The 23,418-nt window shown below is 59.5% G+C and overlaps 1 protein-coding gene across 1 annotated transcript; it reads left to right on the forward strand.

Moving 5' to 3' along the window:
• Nucleotides 1-615: 615 nt before the first annotated feature.
• On the forward strand, nt 616-23,382 carry CARMIL2 (capping protein regulator and myosin 1 linker 2). Its single transcript, XM_030956245.1, has 40 exons — nt 616-655; nt 1,819-1,910; nt 2,033-2,083; nt 2,364-2,423; nt 3,611-3,732; nt 4,084-4,181; nt 4,782-4,852; nt 5,415-5,488; nt 6,585-6,660; nt 6,737-6,825; nt 7,172-7,266; nt 7,428-7,514; nt 7,698-7,807; nt 8,152-8,229; nt 8,354-8,430; nt 8,638-8,742; nt 8,957-9,026; nt 9,185-9,266; nt 9,920-10,016; nt 10,266-10,323; nt 10,869-11,041; nt 11,718-11,786; nt 12,383-12,476; nt 12,547-12,642; nt 13,258-13,386; nt 14,327-14,440; nt 14,571-14,746; nt 15,229-15,316; nt 15,746-15,862; nt 16,357-16,423; nt 17,442-17,713; nt 19,273-19,376; nt 19,778-20,183; nt 20,452-20,571; nt 20,898-20,934; nt 21,112-21,180; nt 21,483-21,785; nt 21,963-22,070; nt 22,304-22,414; nt 22,500-23,382. Exons 1-40 carry the CDS (start codon nt 616-618, stop codon nt 22,673-22,675), a joined length of 4,461 nt encoding a protein of 1,486 aa, XP_030812105.1. The 3' UTR covers nt 22,676-23,382.
• Nucleotides 23,383-23,418: the final 36 nt, after the last annotated feature.

Raw genomic sequence — 23,418 nt, forward strand, 5'->3', positions numbered from 1 at the left:
AGCAGTTTTGTCACTTTGACAGAAGGCCTGGGGCATTCCTGTTCTGGAAAAGCCCTTCCTTCAGCATCCTGCCATGGGTACCAGCATCCATCCTCCAGAGAGCAGCCTGCACTGGGCACCTTCACCCATCTCCATTAGCTCCCCTTGCAGATTCCCAGTGCAAGCTGATGGAGCTGGGCTGGCTGCCCAGTGCTGGCAAGGGTTGACTTGCCCTTACCCCACACACCGGCCATCTCCAGGCAGAAATACTTCGCCATGAAGCACCTCAGGAGATAGGGAGAGGTCATGGATCCTCCTTCGTGCTGGGAGGGGTGTCCTGCTCTCGCAGGGGAAGGCACACGGCAGGAGAAGGGTGGAAGCTGGGTAGTGCCGCCCTCTCCTCCCGGCGGGGCCGGTGGGCCGTGGGCACCGTCGATTTCATTTCGCTTCTCCAGCTCAGGCGGTAAATCTCGCCTGACGGGGCAGGAAGAGGCACCGGGAGGGGGAGGAGGCACCGAGGCGGCGGCGCTGCCGGTCGGTAACCTCAGCGCTTCCTCCCGGCAGGGCGCCTTTCCCGCGGGCCCGAGGATGCTGCCCTGACACCGCATCCCGGGCAGGTGACCGCAGGTGCCAGGCATGGCTGTGTCCCCCGGAGGGATCCCCGCCGAGCTGCAAGGTAAGCGTCGCCCGCCGCCGCTACTGCCGGGCACCGCTGCCACATGGGGCTGCCCGTGCCGGGCCTGCTTGGCCCCCGTTTGCCTCGCTGGGGTTGGCAGAGTCACTTTTGGGTCCCTCAGCGGCAATAGATGAGGTTGAGGGGGGCCCATGCAGTGTCTGGGGGTTCCTCTTGTCTGCAAAAGTCATTTGCCTGAGGATGGACCCTGGACCAAGAGCATCCCTGGATAACCTGGCTGCTCAAGGATGGGATTCTGCACAGCTCAAGCTGCCGGGTTTGTGGGTGCAGCTTGGTGCTGCTCAGTCCCATGGGCTTGGGCTCCTCTGGCCAGCTGGGGGTCCCCAGAAGCTCCCCAGGAAGGCACAGCCTGCAGCTCAGCATGGGGGATGTGAATACCACTGCTCACAGCCTTCTCTTGGCTGATTGGAACAGCAAAAGGCCACAGAGGTCTCGGGCTCCTTCAGCCTCATCAGCCCCACCAGGGCTGGCACTGAGGTGGGGAGGAGCTGGGTCACTGTGTCCCCACAGCCTCAGGCCCCAGCTCTACCAGGGTGGGTCCCTGGGGAGGTGAGGCTCAAACCAGGGACCCATGGGGATTGGTGTCGTTGTGACAGCCTGGTGTGCTCTGCACAGTGAAGGACAGCTGTGCCTTTGGTCCTGTGTCTCCCATGAGAGGCAGGAATCAGGAGGTGCTCAGGGCAGGAGCCATGCTCACAATGGCCCACTGATGGTGGGAGTGACCAGTCTGTGACCTTGGGGGGGATGGCACATGTGACCACCCTGGCTGCCCTGTGGAGAGAAGGACTCGGGTGACCAAGTGGTGGTAAATTTGGAAAGGAAGGAAGAGAAATCAGAGCCCTCTTATCACTCAGTGCCAGCTCCCAGTGGGTGAGGCAGCACAGGCAGTGTGAACCAGCAGCCCCAAACCCTGTGCTTGGTTGAGGCTGAGGCAGAAGATGGGGAGGTGGGTGCATCACCTGAGCAGCAGAGGAGACCCACAGGTGGTGTGTGAGGCTTGTCTGAGAGCAACCAGGGTGTGACTGTCAGGTGTGGAGGGAGAGGAGACGATTCAGGTGGGGACAGTGTCCTCAACAGCAACAGGGCACATGGGAGAGGACCAAGGTGACATGAATCTAATTTCATGTGGACATTGGTCTTTTCAGAGGGCATCACCGCCTTCCTGGGGACAAAGAAGGTGCTCCTGGTGCTGAGCATCCAGCTGCAGGTGAAATTCAAGTATGACGACTTTATCTTGGTATGTGCAGAGTCTGGCCTGGTTCCTGCTTTCCTGGTTTCCCCAGGAAGGTGTTTTATGGTTGCAGTGAGGGACAGAGGTGGCTTCCATGTCACTGTGGTCCCTTGTCACACCTTGCCTAGGTCCTGACACCCTGGCGAGCCTATGTGCTGCCTGTGATGCTGCCAGTGAGGGTAAGTGTGGGGAGCCTGGTGCAGCTCTGGGGTTCTGGGGGGGCCTGGGGCACTGGAGGGAGTGACCCCTGAATCACCTGGGCCACTGGGTCTGGGAATCCCTCAAGAGCAGGAGGAGGAGAGAGATGGGGGAAGGGGAGGGGTCTTGTTTGGGGGCTGGTGAAGGGTGGGGCCAAGGCCAAGCACTACTTGAGGCATGGGAAGTGTGGGAGCTGGGGGGAACCCTTGGGTTTCCTTTCTCCATCACCGCTGGGGTTGATCCTGCTTCTCTCACCTACAGGTTCACAGCAGCTTCAGCTTCCTGGAGGTGAGGGAGATGACAGTCCAAGAGCCCAGTGTGGTGAGTGGGGCAAACTGGGACAAACCCAACCTGGGCATTACCCCCCTCTCTGCCCACTCCTTCATGGCAAACCCTGGTCCAGAGTCCCCCACGGGATCTGGGGGTGTTCTGGTCCCCCATTGAGGGTCACCAGTGTTGATCTCATCAGGGTGTTGCCCTGGAGCTGGAGGTGCAGGGGGGCACCCAGGGGTGCTGGGGGGTGCCTGCACTCCTTCCCCTCTGACATCCACGGCCAGTGCCTGGCCATGGCACCTCCTGCTCAGCAGGGACAAGGTGACAAATGGCTGCAGGCTTACCAAGGTGAGGACAAATTTAGCAGGAGGGCGTTTTAAACCCTGTTAATCCTCTTAGAGAGGGGCGGGCACATAGGGCAGATGTGGCAGTAGAAACCACGGAAGAGAGGACTTGGATATCAAGGCTTGGATGTATTGGCCAAAATAGGGCTGTGGTCCTGGTTAACCTCCTGTCTGCTCCTTTCTAACATCCTGTCTGGCTTTTCCTTGGTGAAGCATCAGCAGCAGCCATGGCCTCAGCCTCCACACGGGGTTTCTGCTGCTCAGCAGGCTGAGCTCCAGGAGAGAGCTGCAGGAGCTGGGCACAGACAGGGGGGTGCAGGGAGTTGATTCCTCAGGGTGGAGGGGGCTGAGATGTCTGACTGGGACACGGAAAGGCCAGGGATTGTTAAAGTGCCGGCGGTGCCACGCTCTGCTGCCTCCACAGCCCCGGGCACTGGCGGAAGCTCTGTCCTGCACGATGCCAGCAGATAATTGTCATCCTGCTCCCACGCCTCAATCAGTGTGTAATTAAATCAGGGAGCATGTTGCCATGGGATTTTTTTTTTCTGGTAGGAACCATAAGCTGAAAAAGCCCTAAAGCTCGATTAAATAAATTCAGGGAGGAAACCTCCATGCTCCAGCTGCGGCTGCTGCAGGCAGAGACAAGGCTGTTCTCACCTCACTGCATCGGGCTGCCTCTGCATCAGCTTAAGCTGAATTTTCAGGAGGTTTGTGCCTTATTCTGGCACACCAGTGTATTTTATCCTAAATTCCTGGTGCTCACAGCATTCTCTGTGCTGGTGGCTGGGTTGGCAGAGAGGAGCTGATGGCTGTCACCGTTGTGTCTGGGGGCTTGGGGACGCTGTGTGCTGCCAGCTCGCTCAGGAATCTCTCATCCTTTGGACCCTGCAGGTTGTCATAGAAACAGATGCAGCGTCCTATGCCTTCCGGTTCATGTCCTTGGATGATTTGGAGCAAGTTGTTATCCATGTCACCGTGTCACTTAAGAAGGTCTTTCCAGACTCATCCCTTGGGTAAGGGTCTTCTGCTCCTGAGGGGTGCTTGGGTAGGAACCAGAGCAACCCCTTTGCCCAGAAAAGCTCCAGATTGTAGAATCCTGGAATGGTTTAGGTTGGAAGGAATCTTAAAGATCGTCTAGTTCCAACCCACCTGCCATGAACCGGGACACCTGCAGCTAGAAAATCCCAAATATAGGATGGGTCTACAGCAGTGCTTTTAGCAGGAGAAAATACATGGATGGAGATGAGACCCTGTTCCCTGACTGAGTATTTCTGGCCACCCTACACACAGGGTTGTGCTAAGCATAGAATGGTGGGGATGCTCTTCTCCTGGCTCACCCTGACACCCCTCTGCTCCCTCCCCAGGACACTGCTCAAGAACTCCCCCCCCAGCCTGTATGAGAGGATCCAGCAGACCACAGACTCACTGGAGGAAGTGCTGCAGAGCAACCCTGGGCCATGTGGTAAGTCCTGCCATAACCTCCCTCAGGCAGGACCCGGAGGGTTGGAGCACTCTGAGGACCATTCTAGCCCTGCATCCACCAACAGCAGCTCTGCTGACAGCCCTCACCTCTGCTGGCAGGGCACCTCTGATGGCTTTGGTCAGATGGAGCCCTGCTACTGGGGTCTGCTGCCCACCAGCCCACCCCATCCCATGGGGCAGGAGCAGGTTTGAAGGGATGTAGCTCCCCAGGAAGAAACAGGATGGCAGGCAATGTTGCTCAGAATCTACCTGCAAGGACCTGTAGCTGTGCATGCTTCTACCCACCTCACATGGCACCACTGCAGAGCCAGGAGCTTTTCCTGTAGCCTGGTCTGGAGCAGGATCCCTGCATTATCCCCGTGGAAATGTGCCTTGCCTGGCATCCACATGGAGCAAGCAAAGCAAGCCACAGCCCCCTTTGGGGCTGACAGTAGATCCCTCTCCCCTTTGGGCAGGGAAGGGGGAGCCCTCAGCATCACTTCTGAGTCCCTGTCATCCCTCTCCTGTTTCCCACTCCCCACAAAGTTCTCCTCCATGTTCCCCTGGGAAGCTCTGCCCCCAAACTGCCTTCTCCTTGCAGGGGGGTTTTCAGAGACCTACGCTGCTCTGTGTGACTACAACGGCTTTGCCTTCCGTGAGGAGATCCAGTGGGTAAGCTGGTCCCTCCCGTGGATGCAGCAGTGGCAGCAGGGTGTCCCTTGGTGACAGGATGCTTGTGGCTGCCTCATGGAGCTGCTGGGGCTGGGAGCTGCAGCTCTGAGTGCCCCCTGCTCCTGAGTGGGCTGCAATCAAAGTGCAGGTGGGAGCGGCGTGCCTTGGACCAGGTTCTTTCCCAAACTGTGACCTAAGGGGAGGCCCTGGAAATCTGGGACCTTGCTGGGTGTCCCAGGAGAGGAGAATCCTGCTGGCACCCAGCCACAGCAGGACTCACTATCCCCCTTTCCCCTGGACACTGATCCCAGCTCACCTCTCCCCACACCGTCACTCCCACCAGCCTGGGCTGTGTTGCCTTCAGACCATTCCCTGCGGAAGTTGTCCAATCTGTCCCACCAAGCTGGGACATGTCCCCTGCCAGCCATCAGGGAAGGTTTTAGGCTTTGGGGTTAGGCAAGGGGCTCCCCAAGGGCTCAGCTCCCTCCAGCAGCACCAGGGACCTGAGCCCTCCCCAGGACCCAGTGCTGAGCCTGATCCATGTGTGCATCCTTCTGGGAAGGACGTGGACAACATTTACCACAGCCAGGACTGCCGGGAGTTCAACCTGCTGGACTTCAGCCACCTGGAGAGCCGGTGAGCCCCCAGCCCTGCTGCCTGCAGTGTCCCAGCACCCATCCTCATTCTCCCTGTCCCTGTTGGGGGGCCCAGCATGCTCTCCTGCCCATGTTAGAGGCTTTTACAGGTTACACGCTCCAGGGGTGCCACATCTGACACTCCCCCCCACCAAACACCCTGAGCCCCGTCCCATGGGGCAGCAGCTGAGGGTCCAGGCAGCCTTTCTGCTCATTTTTAACTCTTAGATCAGCCTGGGAGCTGTTTATAGGGCTGAAAACTCAATGTCACAGTGGCCTCTTGCAGCTCGTGGCTGTCAGGTGTTTCCCTATGCAAAGCAGCTGGCGCAGCTTGCCACCCTGAAACTTGCACTGCTCCCCACCAGCCCCCCCAGATATCTGTTATAACCCTGTTATCACCTGATTATAACCTGAGAGTGGGGCTGTGAGCTCCAGCCGTGCCTGGAGTTCTCCCTGTGGGGCTCAGCCACGTCTCCATGCCAAGAAAGGCAGAGCAAGGGCTCAGCTCTCAGGGGAGGCAGCTGCCAGGCTGGGCCACAGCAAGTCAAGGTTCTGGGCTGATGTTTTGGGGAACAGAGGATCTGTGTTCAGCTGGTGAAAAAGGAGACCGTTATAGAGATTTCTTTGGATGAGGAAGTAAAAAAGAAACTTGTTTCCACTCAACCAAAACCTGTGGTGTTGCTCACATGAGAGCTCAGAGTTAAAAAGAATTTAAAACCCCGAGGTTTAGATAGAAGCATGCAAATATTTAGTTTAATTTGATTTTCCCCAAGGGAATAATCTGGGGAAGATGATCTGTACCTGTGAGTTGCTTTAAACCCACGATCCCCAGTCCTGTTCTGTTGAATGTGGTGTTGGAGCACACTGAGGTTGGGTCAGTTGGAGCATCCCAGGGCTGGGTCAGTTGGAGCACCTTGGTTTTGGATGGGATGGGTGTGTTCTGGCATCCTGGGTGTCTTGGGGCACTCCAGCTCTCTTGGGGCACCCTGGGGCTGGATGTATTTGGACAAGCCCCAGTTGGGTGTTTTTTGTCACCCATTTGGGATTAACCTTGGCTCAGCCTGGCCCTTGACTCCCTCCTCCCTGTCACCCTGCAGGGATGTGGCACTGAGTGTTGCTGCCTTGTCCTTCAACCTGTGGTTCACCAAGCTCTCCTGCAAGGATTTCAGGCTGGTGAGTGCTGCTGCTGCGGCTCTGGGTGCACCAGAGGTGGCCAGGCTCCCAGAAAGGCTTTCTTCTTCCCTGCCAGAATCAGGAGATCTCAGAGCAGCTGCTCTACATGCTCAGCAAGTCAGTGACACTGGAGGAGCTGGTGCTGGAGAACAGTGGCTTGAAAGGGTAGGTGAAGGTGCTGCAAGGCAATGATGAGCAGGGTCTTGGCAGCCTGGTGCTTCTTCCCTCAGTACATGGAGCAGGGAGGTCCATGCATGGACCCTTGTGCCAGGGGCTGGTGGCTCCATCCCCTCCACACTGGGAAGCTCACTGGGAGCAGAGACTCCCATAGCCTGGGAGTGAATACCACCCATCCCTGGAGATGCTCTGCTTCCTTCTGGCTGCTCAGATGAGCCAGGTCTGCCACACAGGCAGGAGCTGCTGGCATGTCCCTGTAAGACTACAGAGCTGGTGGCTGTCCTTCCTGGGGGTGTCCAAGCATTGCTCAGATGGGTGACCCTTCTCCCCACAGTGACTTTGTGCAGAGGATGGCCCAGGCACTCAGCAGCCATCCCAACTCTGTCCTGCACACCATCAACCTCTCTGGCAACCAGCTGGAAGATAGAGGTACTCAAATTCTGGGCTGGGATGAGTTTACATCCACAAAAACTGATGTTCAACTCCAGATCCCGCCAGCAGCTGCCTCCTGTCCCGGAGGCTGCAGCTCAGGGTGGGATGGACACCCAGCTGTGCTGGCACAGCCGTTCAGAGCTCCCTGCTCTCATCAGGGGTCTCTGCCTTCAGCCGGCACGTGGAGAGGAGTCCCAAGGGTCTGCAGAGCCTCAGCTTGGCCAGGACAATGCTCACAGCCAAAGGTAGAGCCCAGGTGGCCTTGCCCCACTCCACAACAGGAGTGATGCAGGGACACCCTGGAAAGGGCACCTTCATGGATGCGATGTCCTGCTGCCCCAGCTGGAGGGAAGCTCCCTTGTTCTGCTCCCTGGCTCTCCCCAGTGCAGGGAGCCTGTAGCCATGCCTCTCTCACTCTCTCTGAGCAGGGATGAGCACGTTGTGCAAGGCCCTCACAGATAACAAAGCCACTGGGTTCTCCCTCCGGCACCTGGACCTCTCTGGAAACCCCGGCACGCTGGCTGGGGACGACATCAGTGTGAGTGTCTGTGCTGTGGTGGGTGGGGTGGCACACTCAGGCTCTGTCCCCAGTCTGGTTTGGGATGGGGAGGTCATGGCTGCAGCACCCCGTGCCTGCCTGGGAGCAGCTGGGGACACCCTGGGGACATCCCCCTGCATCTCCTTGTGGCAGTGTGGCAGATGCCGTCTGCAGCAGGGGGCTGTGTGATACATGGCAGTATCCCATGAGAGAGTGGGTTCCTGTGTGCAGGATTCACCCCTGTGCTCAGCAGGATGGGGGAGTCAGGCTGGAACTGGGATTCCAGGGCTGCAGGGTGAGGGTGGGACCCAGGGGCAAAGCTGCTGAGCCCCCTGTGCTCACAGAACCTGCAGAGCCTCCTCCAGCATTGCCACTCGCTCTCCCACCTCAGCCTGGCTGGCACAGACTGTCCTTTGGATGCTGTGAGTATCACGCAGGGGCTCCTGGCAGTGAGCCCTGCCCTCAGCCCCCTCCATCCCTGGGCTGTGTGAGGGGCTGCAGTGCCCCTGGCTCCTCCTCCACACGGCTCACATCCCACCCTGGCAGCTCTTTGGAGCCCTGGTCCTCGGATCCCACACCAGCCTCATCCACCTGGATCTCTCAAAAAATGTGTACTCCCACAAGTAAGCTGGGGATGGCATCAGGGGGGTGGGGTACCCAGGGATGGGGTACCCACGGGTGTGGTACCCAGGGGTGTGTGGTACCCAGGGATGTGTGGTACCCAGGGGGTGTGGTACTCAGGGGTGTGTGGTACCTAGGGGGGTGTGGTACTCAGGGGGGTGGCTGGTGCTGGGTTGCTGTTGTTGCCATGTTGTGCCCATCCTTTCCAGGAGGGTGAAAACCATCTCCCCTGACATGAAGGAGTTTTTCAGCCAGGCCTGCTCCCTCAGACATGTCTCCCTGGCAGGTACCAAGCTGCCAGCTGATGCTGTAAGGTGCGATGGGGCTGCGGGAATGGATTTGGGGTGAGCACAGCCTGGGGTCAGGGCTGGTGGGGAGGATGGAGGGAAGGGGCTGTGAGAGGCAGAGCTCTGGGAAGGATGCCTTCTCCAGCATCCCACTCCCACTGCCTGCACTGCTGGGGGTGCCCCATGGCAGGGGCTGGTGCCCCCATTTCTTGCACTGATGGGGCTTTGGTGACTTTTCCAGGGCATTGCTGCAAGGGCTGGCAGACAACAGCCACATCAGTGACCTGCACCTGGATCTCAGCAGCTGTGAGGTGAGGGCCCAGCAGCCATGGGCAGCGCCCGCTCTGGCCAGGGGGTGCCCTGTGGCAGTGTGGGAGGGTCTGTGCCCTGTCTGAGCTCCCCGGCAGGAGGGTCTGGTTTGCAGGGCTCGCTGCCTTCCCTGTGCTGATGTCTTGCTGTTTCTTCCAAGCTGAGATCAGCGGGGGCCCAAGTCATCCAGGACCTCATCCCTGATGCCAGCTCCATCAGTCACCTGGACCTGTCTGACAATGGTAGGTTGCCTTTTCCCAGCCTGGGAAAAGATCTCCTACATCTCCTGGACTGTCATGTCCAGTCACCCAGCACAGCAAGTGAGGATTTCTTTATGCCCTCCTACCTCAAGACTTGCCAAAATTTCTCATTTTGCACCTTTCCTGATACTGTCCTCTTCAGTTCGCTGAATCTGAGGTGGTCTCCTGCGGCTGGTTCAGGGTTTGAAGCACTGAAAGGGTTTCCCTGGGCAGGAACTGGTGCACCCAGGAGGATGGGAGTGCAGGCAGCTGCCTGAAAGCTGAACTCCCCCCATGGTGTCCAGGGTGCTGGGTGGGTGATGGGGGGCACACCCTGAGGGATGGCAGAGAGCAAGTGCCATCTCCAGCTCCCTCAGTGCCCCCGTGGCCCAGCACAGCCTTGGCACCCCCATATCAGGAGTGCCCACACTGGCTGCTCCTTCTGGAGGTCATTTCTCAGGGACCCCAGCTCTGCACAGGTCTCCAGGCTCCTTGGGGAAGCCAGGAAAGGAGGAAGATGCTCAGGAGCCTCCCTGGGCATCTCCAGCGTCCCACTGTGGCAGCTTGGTGGCTCTGCAGGTCTCCTGTGAGGAACCACCTTGGTGCCACCTCCATGGGTTGGTTGGATCATCCTGGGGTGTCTCCCTCTCCTGCAGGCTTTGACCCCGACATGGTGACTCTGGTGCTCTCCATTGGCAGGAGCAAATCCATCAGGCACGTCTCCCTGGGGAAAAACTTCAACATCAAATCCAAGTGAGTGCCAAGCAGCAGCACCCAGGCTTGGAGCCATCCTGGAATGGTGCACGCACCTGGACTCTCCCTCCCCATCAAAAGCCCATGGGCTGGCAGGAGTTGCCTGCCCATGCAGGGAGGGTCACCACTGCCAGCAGCTGGGGCAGTGTCAGAGATGGGTCACAGCCCAGGCAAGAGTGGGAGGGAGGACAGAGCTCTGCCTCTGTGAGCCCCAGGGCATGCACAACCCCTCACACACCTCTCCTGCAGGGAAGGTCTGTTGGATGTCCTGCACCGCATTGTCCAGCTCACCCAGGAGGAGGATTGTGTAAGTCCAGCTTGCCCTCAGCCACCAGAACCATCCCATTTGTGCTCCTGGTGTCACCCTCAGCCACCAGAACCATCCCATCCGTGCTCCTGGTGTCACCCTCAGCCAGCACTGTGCAGTGTCCATGCAGGGGTGCCATCCAGATCCCTCCTGCGCAGGCTGGAGCAGTCCTCCCTCTCTCACTGCCATTCGAGTCCTTCTGCTTTTATTTTTCCTCAGTCTGAAGCAGAAGCTCAGACAGAGAAGTGAGAAATCTGGGAAAATGGAAGCCTGTATCTGGCTAAAATCATGGAGGACACTTACTGTAACCTGCATTCAGCACAGCTTTCCCAAAAATCCTCTCTTTTCTCCTGACTGCCTGCTGGGCATCTGAGCTAAATCCAGCCTGTCTAAGCAGTCACTGCCCCTCTGTTTCTCAGGATTCAGTATCCCTTGTTCTCTCCAAAACCAGCACCAGCCCAGGCTGCTGCACAGGGGTGGAGCTGTGTCTGAAGGGTGACATGCACCTTGACATGTCCTGATCCCCCTCCTTGTCCCTTTTCCAGCCTCTGCAGTCGCTGTCTGTGGCTGAATCACGCCTCAAGCTGGGAACCAACGTGCTGCTGAGTGCCCTGGGCAGCAACACCAGCCTCGTGTCCCTGGACATCAGTGGCAATGCCATGGGGGACACGGGGGCCAAGATGCTCGCCAAGGCCCTGCAGATCAACACCAAGCTCAGGTAGCAGCAGCTCTGTGACACGCTGTGGGTGACCCTGTGTGGGTGGCCCTGATGTGATGGTTGTGATGCTGATGCCATCAGAGGAGTTTTGTCACATCTCCTGGTGGCCATGGATGTGGTCCTGGACCACTCCTGGTACAGGGTTGGGTGCTATGACTGCATTTTGCACCCATGGCAGTCATCTGGTAGTGCTGGTAGGGGACATGTGAAGGGCAAGAGAGCATCTCCATCCCTGCCCTGGTACTTGCCACCTCTTTTCCAGGCTCCTGCCCAGCCCAGCATGCTGCAGACAAACCTTTGTGCTCACTGCCCTCACCTCATGCTCTGCCATCACTTCCTAAAACACCGTTTTGGACCACATTTTGTATACAAAGCCAAAGCAGAGGTGTCTGCAGAGGACAGGGAATGGTGTTCCTCTAGACACATGATGGTGTTCCCCTGCCCACAGGATGGTGCCTGAATGTGTCCTTCCAGCCCTTCCCTCCCTCCAGGCACCCACCTAATTTATAGCTCCTTACGAAGTCCAAGTTTATGTTTTGAATACTCAAATTGTCATTTTTAACCCCACTTTTAGGCTCTCTGATGCCTGGGGTCAGCCTTGGGCTGACTCTTGCTAGCACCCACCTCAGGGCAGTGTGGGTGTGGGCAGGGCTCACCCAGGTCCTTGTTTTTGCAGGACTGTGGTTTGGGACAGGAACAACACAACTGCCCATGGGCTCCTAGAGGTGGCTCAAGCTTTGGAGAGGTAAGGAAGGAGCCTCTTGGTCCTCCTGGCTTGTTACTGCCATGCAAAAGAGCCTCTGTCACCAGCATGTCCCTGTCCCCAGGACCTTTTTTCCCCTGGCCCTCACACAGTTTCACGCATATCCCAAAGGAGCTGGCCCACAGCTCTGGTCTTGCAGCCAGAAAAGCAACCTGACACCCATTTGGTGATGACACCCCCATTACCAACCTCAGGGCTCCCCTGGGCTCTGCATCCCAACCAGCACAGCCTCATGTCACCCCAGGAGCCCCACTGAGCACAGGGTGATCTGCTGCTGGTGGTGCTGTGATGCTCCTCTCCTCCCTGCCCATGACAGATGGGTAGAGTTTGTTCCCCTGCTGAGCACACCCACCACCCTGTCTGGTGTTTGTGCAGAGGTCTGAAGAAAGAGGGGTGCATGGAGAGCCTGGGCACGTGCTCACTGCCACCCCATCAGGGTCTGCTGAGGGCCAGAGTTTGGCCATCTTATCTCCAGAGCTGCTGCTGGGTGGGCTGCGAGCCCGTGTCACGTCCATGGGGACACGAGCAGGGGGTGAGCCCTGGGTGCAGCAGCACAGCTGACCCCCGCTGCCCCGCAGGAATTTCACGCTCAAGTCGATGCCGCTGCCCATGAGCGACGTGGCGCAGGCCTACCGCAGCCACCCCGAGAGGACGGAGGAGGCCGTGCACAAGGTGGGGAAAACGGGCTGTGGAACCCAGGGCCAGGTGCCACCATCGCTGCTCATGGCCTCTGCCTTTGCAGCTCCAGTCCTGCCTGACGAGAAACCAGCTGCGGCAAACGCTGCCAGCTCAGACCCTCCGGCTGCAGCAGGGCATCCTCACCACCTCTTCTGAACAGGTCTGAGGGACAAACTACTGCGTGGGGCTGCTCCTCCCCTGCCCCAAACCACCCTGGCTTGCTCATGTGAGCTCTTGCAAGCAGCAAAACCCTCTTAACCTTTCCTGGAAGTGGAAGGCAGAGCAGATTCAGGGATGGAGCAGGTTGCTCAGAGAAATTGTGGATGCCAAATCTCTGGAAGCATTCAAGCGCTGGGCTTGGAGCAACCTGGTCTAGTGGAAGGTGTCCCTGACCATGGCAGAGGGGCTGGAATAGGAGGACCTTTAAGATCCCTTCCAACCCAAACCATGCCATGGTTCTGTGGTGAGGGTGGGGGCAGATGGAAAGCAGATCTCCTAGAATCCTGCTGGTTGCATCCGAGATTTTCATGCATATGCCCTGCTGAGATAACTTGCTGCTACGCTAACCTGTACAGTGTGTTCCTGCCCCCTGGGCACTCTTGCCAGCACATCCCTGCCGTGTGCATCCCTGGTTATTAGGCAGGGGTGCTCTTGGAGGCTGTAACCTGCCTGTGCCCCCTCTGAGCACACTCTTCTCTGGGAAAGTCACAGCAAGGAGGGGAACTGGCAGTGCTGCCCCAGCGCTGGCACATGACACAGCCTCTCTGTGCTCCAGATGGTGAATGAGATCTGTCTGAGTGTGCAGAAGCACATCGACATCCTGAGCACCTGCACGGGCAAGGAGGTGGAGACGGACATCCTCTGTGCTGAGGAGGCCATCAGGAATGCCAACCTCTCTGTCAGTGTGAGTGCACAGCGTGGGAAACCCCCACAGCTCGCCCAGCCTCCACTCGGGATCGAAGCAGGGCATTGATTAATTAATAACATCATTAACCAGCAGTCAGGGAATTCCAGAATGTCAATGCAACAGACACACACCACCGAGCACTTGCAAGCACTAAAGAACAGCTGAGAATTTCTGAATTCCCTTCTAGAACAAAGATCAAAATGTTCTTAGTCCCCTGGCCCCAGAGACACACGGCTGTGTGCACACCCCCCACAGGGTTACAACCCCTCTTCCTCTGGCATCCCATGCTCACACATCCCTCCTTGGGAGAGAGGGGTGCTCCAGCTTTGAGAACACCCTGCAACCCACAGATGCCCACACTGCTGGGAAACCTCCCTGAATCCCTGAGGGGTCCCTCCCTGGGGCACCTTCATCCCACCCCAGCAAGAGAATGCTCCATCAGGCCATGACAAAATCCATCATGTTGGTTTGGCAGCTCCTGGCTCTGTCAGACCTGGTTTGATCCTCCTGGTCTTGGTTCTCTCTCCCCACTGCAACTTTTCCTCCTTCTCTTCTGCTTCTCTTCAAACCACCTCCTTTCCCCTTTTCCCCACCTCTCTGGCACCCCCCTGGTTACTTAATGTGGCAGAGACAGGATTTAAGAAGACGGTACTGATGTTGGGAAGGTGTGAAAGGGTTGGATAAGAGTCTCCCTGCTCCAGGAAGCAGTGTAGTGGGGTGCAAGAGGGGAAGGAGAGTCAGTGGGTGGCGGGGAGAAATTGAGGAACAAGGATGCCCAAACCTGGCCCAGCAAAGCCAAAAGATCGCTGGGTCTCCCCAGCTGATGTGGGTGATGCTCTTCCATGGGAGAGCCACGAGGGCAGGCTGTGCATGGAAATATAGGAAAAGAAGATGAGGTGACACAGGATAATCCACACCATCTCTCTTTCCATGTCAGATCCTGCCCCTCTTGTATGAGGCTGGAAACAGCCCCTACCAGAATGGCAAGCTGCAGCACAAGCTGGAGTGTCTCACGGAGGAGGCATCACAGACCTGCAGCCGGGAAATCCAGGTGGGCACCATGGGCAGCACGGGATGTCCATCAGCCTTGGCCCGAGGATAAGGGGGATGGTGTCTACTGAAAGCCATGTGAATCCTGATAGAAAAGAAACTGAATCCTTCCTTTCCTGCCCAAACTTCAGGCAATCATGCAGGCGGTGCTGGACACGGCCCACGGCCTGTGCCCAGCTGTGGTGCAGAAGAGCGGGGTCAGGGACCAGCTGGTCACTGCCATGTCAGAGAGGATCTGCCTCCAGGACCAGCTCAGCCTCAGCGCTGTCCTGGACCAGATGGTCACCGATGTCTTCAGCAAGCTGAAGTGGGTGATGTGCTGTTCTTCTTCTTGCTCAGTCACTGGCACTGACCCCCGGGGCCAGAGGAGCATTCTGGGGGCTCTCTAGCAACTTCTCCTCTCCCCACATTGTGGTAGAAGTGTGCTGGGGTCCTGCTGCTGTGTTTTTCCAGCTGTAGCTTTGCTTCCTGCTTGGATCCACTTCAGGCAAGTCCCTGGGGTGCTGGGGAAACCCATGGGGTGATGTTCTTGCAGGCACATCCCCTTGGCTGGCCCTGGCCATCAACAATGGGATGCATTTGGTATTCTCCATCCCAGCCGGTGCCTATTCCCATTCCTGCTCTGGCAGCACAGACCCAGCAAGCTGCAGCACATGGGCATGTCCTGGGAGGCCCTTGTGTGCCACAGCCAAGCATCCATCTCCTCAGCAAAGCCCTCCCTGGGGAGACAGCCCCATGGCTTGCAGGGGTGGTGGGTGCTGGCCCTGAGCACCCTCTCTCTGCTCCCAGTGAGATCAAGCTGTCCGTCACAGCCGCTGTAGCCGACTGCATCGTGGATGCCGTGCTGGGAGACCTGACCATCGCCCAGTGCAAACTGGTGAGTGCTGGGGGCTGCCAGCACCTGTGGCATGGGGATGGGGGGCTGGGATGCAGGATGGGAGTCTGGATACCCCAGCATTGTCCAGGTACCTGGACACCAATGCCGTGACACTGGATTTGCAGTCTGGGAAGCAGGACAATTCCCACCCAGGCTGGTTTTCCTGCCAGGTAATCCTCTCCCAGTGTGGTCACAGCAATATTAACACCCTGAGCAAAGCCCCAGCGCTGCTGCCGTGTGCTGGGGTGACGCCAGGCGCCGGCCACTCCTGCAGCAGGGCAGCTGCGCTGGGCTGGACACCGGCTAATCAGGCCTAAATCCGCTCACAAATCCCAGCCGTGGGTAGGGAGCAGAGCAGCGCAGAGCACACAGGGCAGCCCAGCACGCTTCAGCCCCTGGGATAATTTAAGCGCTTCCTAATGGTTTTAGGCAGAGAGCCTCGCCAGGCAGGGGCTCGACCTCCTGGTGCTGCTGCCGGAGTCGGCTGAGGACGATGCCACGGCGCTGGCGAGGGGCAGGAATCCTCCGGACCTGGCTGCAGAGGAGGTAGGGACCGGAGCCGCCGTGTGATGCCCGCGGTACAACCGCCCTTTATCCGCCTTACGGGATGATGCCGGGCTTAGCCACAGCCTCTCCGGGTGCACGCACCCCCGGCTCCCCCCAGGGCAGGGCTAAGGCAATTAGTGCTGGGAAATGGGACTGTCAGCCTGCCAGGCAGGCTGAATGTGTCCTGGCACACTGGAATGTGTCCTTGTGGCAGCCTGGCTGCTTGTACCTTGTCCTGGTGTTGCTGCTTTGGGACCTGGGATCCAGTGTGGTGAAGAGTTCTGGATGGGGAAGTATCCAATCCAGCACCATGGGTGGTTTTGGAGCTGGGATAAGATGAAGGGGTGCAGCTCTGGGAGCCTAGGGGTGATGGAGGGATTGCACCCATCACTGGGGGAAGCCTGGCAGGCTCTGGCTGCCATGGGATGTGTCTTGGCACAGCCAGCCTGTCCCCTGCCCACACCGGAGCTGCCACCATCCCTCTCTCCCTGCAGTACAAGATGGCCCTGCGGAGGAGAAACAAGCACTTCAGGAGCATCCGGCCCACACCAACTGTGAGAAGTAAGGTCACTGTGGAGCTGTCCCTCTGCTGTGGCTCAGTGGGTGCCCTCCACAGGGCATGGCAGGGGCGGGGGGCTCGCAGCAGCAACGGGGGAGCCTCATGGTCTGAGCCCCCCACAGTCGTGGGCTGAGGGCAGCAGGGTCTGGGCCCTTCAGAGAGCCTCTCCCAGTGCTGTGTGGGGTCTGTGAGGGAAGCTCACCTTGACCTTGCTCTTGCGCTGGTTTTGGGCCTCAGCTGGCTCAGTGCCCTTGGGCAGTGGAGCAAACGCCCCGAACTCCCTCCCCACAGAGCCAGCCCGGGGTAGGAGGTTTGTGTGTGATTGTGGGTGCCATGGTATCTCCCACGGCCACCCTGGACATAGACATCACCCACTCACCCAACAGCCTTGGGGAGAAGATGTTGCCCATGGGTTTCCCTTGCTGCTGGTGTTGTCCCCACCGGCCTGGGAGGGGAGTGAATCTCAGGGGGAGCACAGACAAGGAGCAGCTGATGGGTCACTCTGCTTTGGCTGAGCTCATGCAGACTCCAGCACCCCTGTGTCCCCAGGGGATCCCTGAGCCCCGCAGCACCCTGCTGCCCATCCAGAGGGTACCTGGGGGGGTGAGGAGCTGCCTGCAGAGCAAACCGGGTATGTTTGTGAGCGCTGCTCACTGCTGGCAGGGTTTGTGCCGTTCCACTGCTGCCTGCTGCAGGTCTCAGGGCTGGCTGCGGGGCTCGGCCCCTGCCTGAGCATCTCCGCACACTCCCCCCACAGCATCATCCCCCGCACGCAGCAAACCTCCGGCGGCGGCGGTGCGGGATCCATCGCAGGCTGCGCCGCAAAGCCGCCACGCACGCTCCCGGCGGGGTACGGCCCGCCGCTCCCGCCCTGGCGGAGCCGCTGCCCCGCTCGCTGCCCCTCCGGCGTGGGCGAGGTTGACGGCGTCCGTGATGATGATGATGATGATGGTGATGATGATGATGATGGGGAGGCCTGGCGAGGCCGGCTGTCAACAGGGACCCTCTCGCCTCTCGTAGGTGTCTCGGAGCTGGAGCCGGCAGCGGGTCGAGACGCCAGCGGGCTCCGAGCTCACCGGGCGCCGCCGTCACTCAGCCCCGCCGCGCCGCCGGCACGCCCTGCCTCCACAAAGGATGCTGAGCCTGCGAGCGGCTCGCTCCCCGCCACGCAGCCTGCCACCGCCACCGGATTCCTTATGGACCTGCCGACCGCCGGCGAGAAGCTGGAGCATTGCACCAAAGCCAGGCCCCGGCCCAACCGCCGGCACAGGCAGCCGCCCAGCAAGCCGAATGTAAGGGTGGGGGCACGGCTGGCAGGGGAGGTGGGGTGCGTTCGGGGTGTTTCTCCCTTTTTTTTTTTCCGCTTGGGTGAGTTATTGCGGTCAGTATTTGTTGCAAGGCAGGAAAATGAGATGCGCAAAGACGCGGTGGGTTTATTATTCTGCATTTCAGCTGCTGCCGGAGCCTCCTCCTCCTCGGGGGGCAGCCTGAAAGGATGGGCAAGGGGGCTGGGGGGGCGAGGGGAATCATCCATCCTCTTTCCTGCTCCCCACTGGGAGATGCTGAGAGGTGGGAGCCGGGAGAGGAATGAAAAGCCCTGCAGAGTTTGGGTGCAGAGGGCCGGCGATGTGTTCGGCAATGGCTCCAGCTGCCTCCCTCCTGAGCTCCATTTGCTCCCCCTTATCCAAAATCCATCATCCCTGAAGCACTGGTGGCCACCACGGCTCCCGGTGGTGCTAGTGGGGCTCTGCCAGCCGTGATGAGGTGGCTTGTGCTCCCCCCATCCAACAGGCGACTGGATGGGGATCCTGCCTTTGCACCCCCCTTCCCAAAGGAAAAGTAACTTTTGGGTGCAGTCAGTGGCGAGTACAGCTCCATCACCGTCCCTGGGGCTGGATCCTGCTGGCATCACCTCATCCCCGTGCCACCGTGATGCAGCTGGATCCTTTCACTTGCTGGAAAGCCCTGGCTTGCAGGGCTGTGGTGATGCTTGCCCTTGGATCATGGTGGGATCAGGGCTGGCACGGGGCCGGAGCCTGCACGGGAGGCAGGAGCTGTGTTCCAGGGGCAGGGTGGGTTCTGGAGGTTGGCAGGGCCAGGAGGCCATCACCCTGCAGTGGGACAGGCATGCCTGGCACCCGGGGTGGGCCAAGACTTGAGCAAGGACAGGCTTTGATGGATGTGATATGACAGGGAGAGCAGATCTCAGATGGCTGGAACGGCTCCTGAGCGGCATCAATCCAGCCGTAATGAAAAGTCATTATGGATTGAAATGCCACCGATGGGGAAGCGCCTCCCTCTCATCGATAGCATGGCACTGATGCAGTGGCACATGCCAGGGAGAGGAAGGTGCCATGGAGGAAGGCTTGGCCGTGGTGCAGGCCACTTTGTTATGGGGATGGAGCAGGTGGCTCTCAGGCAGGCTGTGGTGGCGCTCCAAGGTTGGACTAGAAACATCTGAAGGATGCAGGTGTGGGTCCTTGCAGGTCACCTGCTCCATCACCTGCCAGCAGCAGAGGGGTCCCTTGGAGATCAGATGGAGGAGGCATCTCTGCCAAAGGCTTCTCCCACAGTATGAGTGCCATACCTCAGCCACTGTGCTGGGCAAGGGGTTGGAAGGAGCCTGGGGCTGCCTGGAGCTCCCAGTGCTCAAGGGAGGGAGCAGGATTAGAGCTGGGATGCAGCTGGTAACACCATGGTTTGGCTTTAATGCTGGGTATGAGATGGAGCGTGCCAGCACCCATCCTGCAGGGGCACACACTTGTTCATGCCCGGGGGGGGTGACAGACACACCTTCATGCCTGGGGGCATTTTTGCCCTGTGCTGGGCTGACAGCAGCTGTCCCTCACAGGTGCAGCCCGTGGCCTGTGAGAACAGCGAGGACAGGAGCATCACCCGCGTGGACGAGGGGCTGGAGGATTTCTTTGCCAAGAGGCTCATCACAGAAACACTGCCGTAAGCCGGGGGTGCTCAGGGCCCCTCAGCTGCCCAGCACACACCCATCCCCAGGATCCAGCAGCCTCCCTGCAAACGCTGCTGGGCCCAGTGCAAAAGGGATGCTGGGGAAAGCAGCACACCCAGGGATATCGCCAAGGGCAGGGCTGGGGGAGGAGGAATGGGATGGCAGCCATGGTGTGCCAGATGTGGCCGTGGAGTCTGTTCCACAGTGGGGAGGCAATGAGGCAGCACCCAGGGGAGCAGTGCTGGGAATGGGTGCCCTTGCCAGGACACTGCCATCTCAGGTGGAGTGTCCAGGGTCTGGATCCATCCCTTTAGGGTGGGCAGAGTGAAAAAACTGATCCCTTACCTCTTGGCTGCCTGGAGCTCACCTTTTCCAATGCTTCATCTCTCCCCAGCCCCACAACTCCGGAGACCTGCCTGGGATCAGCCCCTCTGGCTCCCTCTGGTTCCCGCACCCTCAAGAAGAAAATTGGGAATTTTTTTGCCTTCAAGAAACCCAAATCCAGCCGGGGCTCAAGGTGTGAGAAGGAGCCCGAGGGTGGTCCCACTGCCCCTAGGAGCAGGCGCTCGATGCTCAGTGACATTTTACGAGCCCCCAGCAAGGCAGGCGAGTCAGGGAAGCCCCTGAGTAAATCGGAGGAGGGGGGGCTCTCTGCCGAGCCCCCAGCAGAGCCTGAGCACTGCCAGACTCCTGACTCTGCCCGGAGGATCCGGCCCAAGTACTCTCGGGAGGGCAAATCCCAGTCACTCATCTTGCTGTCCGGGGAGGACGAGGATGCGCTGGGGGTCAGGCATGACAAGGTAAGCACTGTCACAGTCACCAAGCCACCACCACTGTTCAGCTCACCTGGTGGGTGCTGCTCCCATCCGTGGACACTGGTGGGGTTACCAGGGGATGTGGGGACACTGCAGTGATGGCTGGGGATATCCCCGCTGGGTCGTGTCCATGTAACCATCTCCTGGCAGCATGGCTGGGGTTGGGAATGTGGGTGCCCCGCAGGCAGGAGTGTGGGTGCCACAGGTGCTGTGGTGGGTCCATGTTCCTGGCAGGGTTGTGTCTCTCCTGCAGAAGAGGCACCTGGAGAAGAGCGAGGGGGAGTTGTCCAGCTCCTTTGAGCAGCGTGTGCAGGTCATGCTCCATCGCATCGGCGTCACCAAGGGCCCGGCTGCTGAGAGCAAGAAGCAGCAGGTGGGGACTGGTTCCATTTCTGGGATGAACCCTGCCCCTCCAGGGTGGTAGGAGATGGTGGTCCTTAGAGTGGGGACATCTCCCCACTGGGAATGACAGCACCCAGCTCTGTGCTGCCACTGCCCATAGCCTCTGCCCTGTCACCTAACCCTCTGCAAGGGGTGAATTCCTATACACTGCATGGTGTCTGTCAGTCTGTCCTTCCTTTCCTGGCATGCACCCATTCCCTGCAGCCACATCAGAGCCTGGCAGCAGCCCTCTACACCCACTGATTCTGTGGGCATTGCCTCTCTGAGACCCCCTTACCATTTTTTTCCCCTTTGCAGAGCAAAGACAGCGAGATCAAGAAAGCCGGCTCAGATGGTGAGGGGCTGCTCCCTCCCCACCCTGACCCCCACCAGCTGGGCACCCATGGGTGGCCATGGGCAGGCCCCCTTGGACTCCCGGCTGTGGGTCCCACTACATCTTTCCCTTGTCGGGTGCTGGTGGCGCTGGGCAGACCCCAGCTCACTGCTGCTGCCCGGTGGCTTGTGCTTGCAGGGGACATTGTAGACAGCTCTGTGGACTCGCCCCCATCCCTGAAGGCCCGCACACACTCTGTGTCCACAGGTGGGTCACCAGTGCATGCTGGGGGGTCACACCAGCCCCTGGGGCAGAGGCCTTCATCCCCTCTCCTAGCCCCAAGCATGGGGACTGGAGCCAACAGGGACTGGTGGGCACAGGCACGTGGGCAGAATTCCACCCTCGGGAGCGTTACCTACACCCACGGGTGCCCATCCCTGGCGTTGGCAGATGGCCACCAGCCCACTGCCCAGTCCTTGGGCCAACTGTAGGCTGGTTCCCAGCACCAAGAGCCATCCCTGGGGCTGTCACTTCTGGATGCCCACAGCTCCATCCTGCCTGCCCCACAGACGCACCCTTCCGCAGCCCAGCCACCAGGACGGAGCCCAGCGCCGAGCCCCGGCCAGCCTGGAAAGCCCTGGGAAGGCAGCTGCCCGCTGAGCCTCCGGCCACCAGCTCCGACCAGCCCCGGCGCTCCCTCACCCTAGCAGAGCCCAGCGAGCTGCCGGAGCCCGGCGGCCGGGAGGGCTGGAGCAGCAGCCTGCCACGGCTGGGCAGGAACGTGCCGGTGGCACTGCCGCGGAGGGTCAGCCATGGTGGGGAGGTGGGTGCTGGCACCCTGCCCACCCTGCCCACACCACCCAATACTGAAGGTAGGGATGCACGAGGTGCCCATGGGTGCCTCATTCCACTGCTGACCTGTTGTTGGAGCCCTTGGGACGGAGGGCAGCAGGGAGCCAAGCACACAATGGGTGCTGGGTGCTGATGGGGCCTGCCAAGTGCGGTGCTCTGGGCTGTCCTCCAATGGCATCTCCCCATTGCTTACACAGACACCCGGCTGATGGCACGGCTGGCAGCGCCACGGGGGCCCAGCCGCCGAGCACTGTCTGTCCACGAGGAGCAGCTCAGGGAGCCCGAGTGCCCGGCGGAGCTGGGAAGTAAGTTGGGTGTGACGTGGGACCCCAAGCCCTCCTTGCACCTAACACCAGCAGAGGTGGGTGGTGGTGTTCCACACGTGTGCTGGTGCTGCCTCTCCCGGCGGGTGGGTGATAGGCAATGGCACTGCCACACTGGGAAGTTCCCAAGGGGAATTCAGCATTGGGATCAGTTCCAGCACGAGCCAGACCACTGTGCCCCACCCTAACATGGGCCTGGGTTGTGTTTCCCCCAGTGGGCACCGTTCCCCTGCGCCTGCGGCGTTCGCCTGTGCTCAGGCACAGGACCAAGCACGAGTCCCTCTCAGAGATGGAGGGTGAGCCTGGACCAACCTCGGATGCTGAAGGTGAGGTGCTCCCCTCCCCGCTAAGGCAGATGTTGGGGTACCAAGGGTCCCCCCATGCTTACACCAGCACCTGTGACCTGTGTAGGTGCCACGCTGCAGGACTGGCCCCGTGCCGGGCTGGAGGAGCCGCAGGCTGGCACAGGCACTGAGGGTGAGCAGCCGCAAGCCCTGGCACAAACTGTTGGGAATGCACAAGACTCAGCTGCCGTAGACCAAAGAAGCCCAGTGCCGGGCCGGGAGGAGCCGGCCCTGGGACAGTGAAGCCCCTGCATGTCACCACGCTGCTCCCAACAAAACCCTGCAAGCAAGTGCGCCGTGCTGGGGTGCTTGGCAGCTGGGGTGCAGAGAGGACAGACGGGGCACCAGGCTGGCGTGGATGTGCCAATGATGGCATTGCCCAATTTTCGCCATGGGGACAGCCGGGCCACCAGCACTGCCCAGGATGCCCAGGGACTGTCAGAGCCTGCAGGATGCATCCAGTGGTGTTGCAGTCCCCAGTGCCCTCTGTCGCTGTGGGCTGCAGCGGGGGAGCCGGTGATTTTAGGCAGCCAGTTATTTTTAGGAAGCGTTCCCAAGGCACTTTCACCACTCCAGCTCCTGACCCCATGGGGCACTGCTCTCTCCAGCCCCCGCCAGACGCAGGCTTCCATCAGCGGGACCACGACCCAGCGCCTTTCAGCACGCAGCTCCATCCCCGCAGCTCCCTGACGGCACCAGCGTGATCCTGACACCCCAGTGGCTTTCTCCTGTGTTGCCCTCTGCTCCGGACCAAACGCATTCCTCACACGGATGTTTACGACAAAGCAAGATGCTTGTTTTGGTTTTTTTTTTTTTTTTTTAATACAAGAGCTGTGTATTTAAAAAATATACAATTTTTAATTTCTACAGCATAACCCTGCAGGATATTTTTTGTAATAAACAGTGCAGGACCCTACCTAAACTTATTCAATAAACCATCCAAGCTCCTGGGGTACCTTCGGAGCAAGACCAGCTTGTAGGGCCTC

Source organism: Camarhynchus parvulus, chromosome 11, assembly GCF_901933205.1.
Source record: "Camarhynchus parvulus chromosome 11, STF_HiC, whole genome shotgun sequence".
In the NCBI taxonomy this organism is placed as follows: Eukaryota; Metazoa; Chordata; class Aves; order Passeriformes; family Thraupidae; genus Camarhynchus; species Camarhynchus parvulus.

What these genes read in the sequence shown, in the direction of transcription:
- CARMIL2 (XM_030956245.1), top strand. Translation starts at nt 616, where the DNA reads ATGGCTGTGTCCCCCGGAGGGATCCCCGCCGAGCTGCAAG. An exon ending in CCTGGACCTGTCTGACAATG is followed by an intron (nt 9,267 to 9,919) that starts GTAGGTTGCCTT and finishes CCTCTCCTGCAG; the next exon opens with GCTTTGACCCCGACATGGTG. An exon ending in CCTGCAGCCGGGAAATCCAG is followed by an intron (nt 14,441 to 14,570) that starts GTGGGCACCATG and finishes CCCAAACTTCAG; the next exon opens with GCAATCATGCAGGCGGTGCT.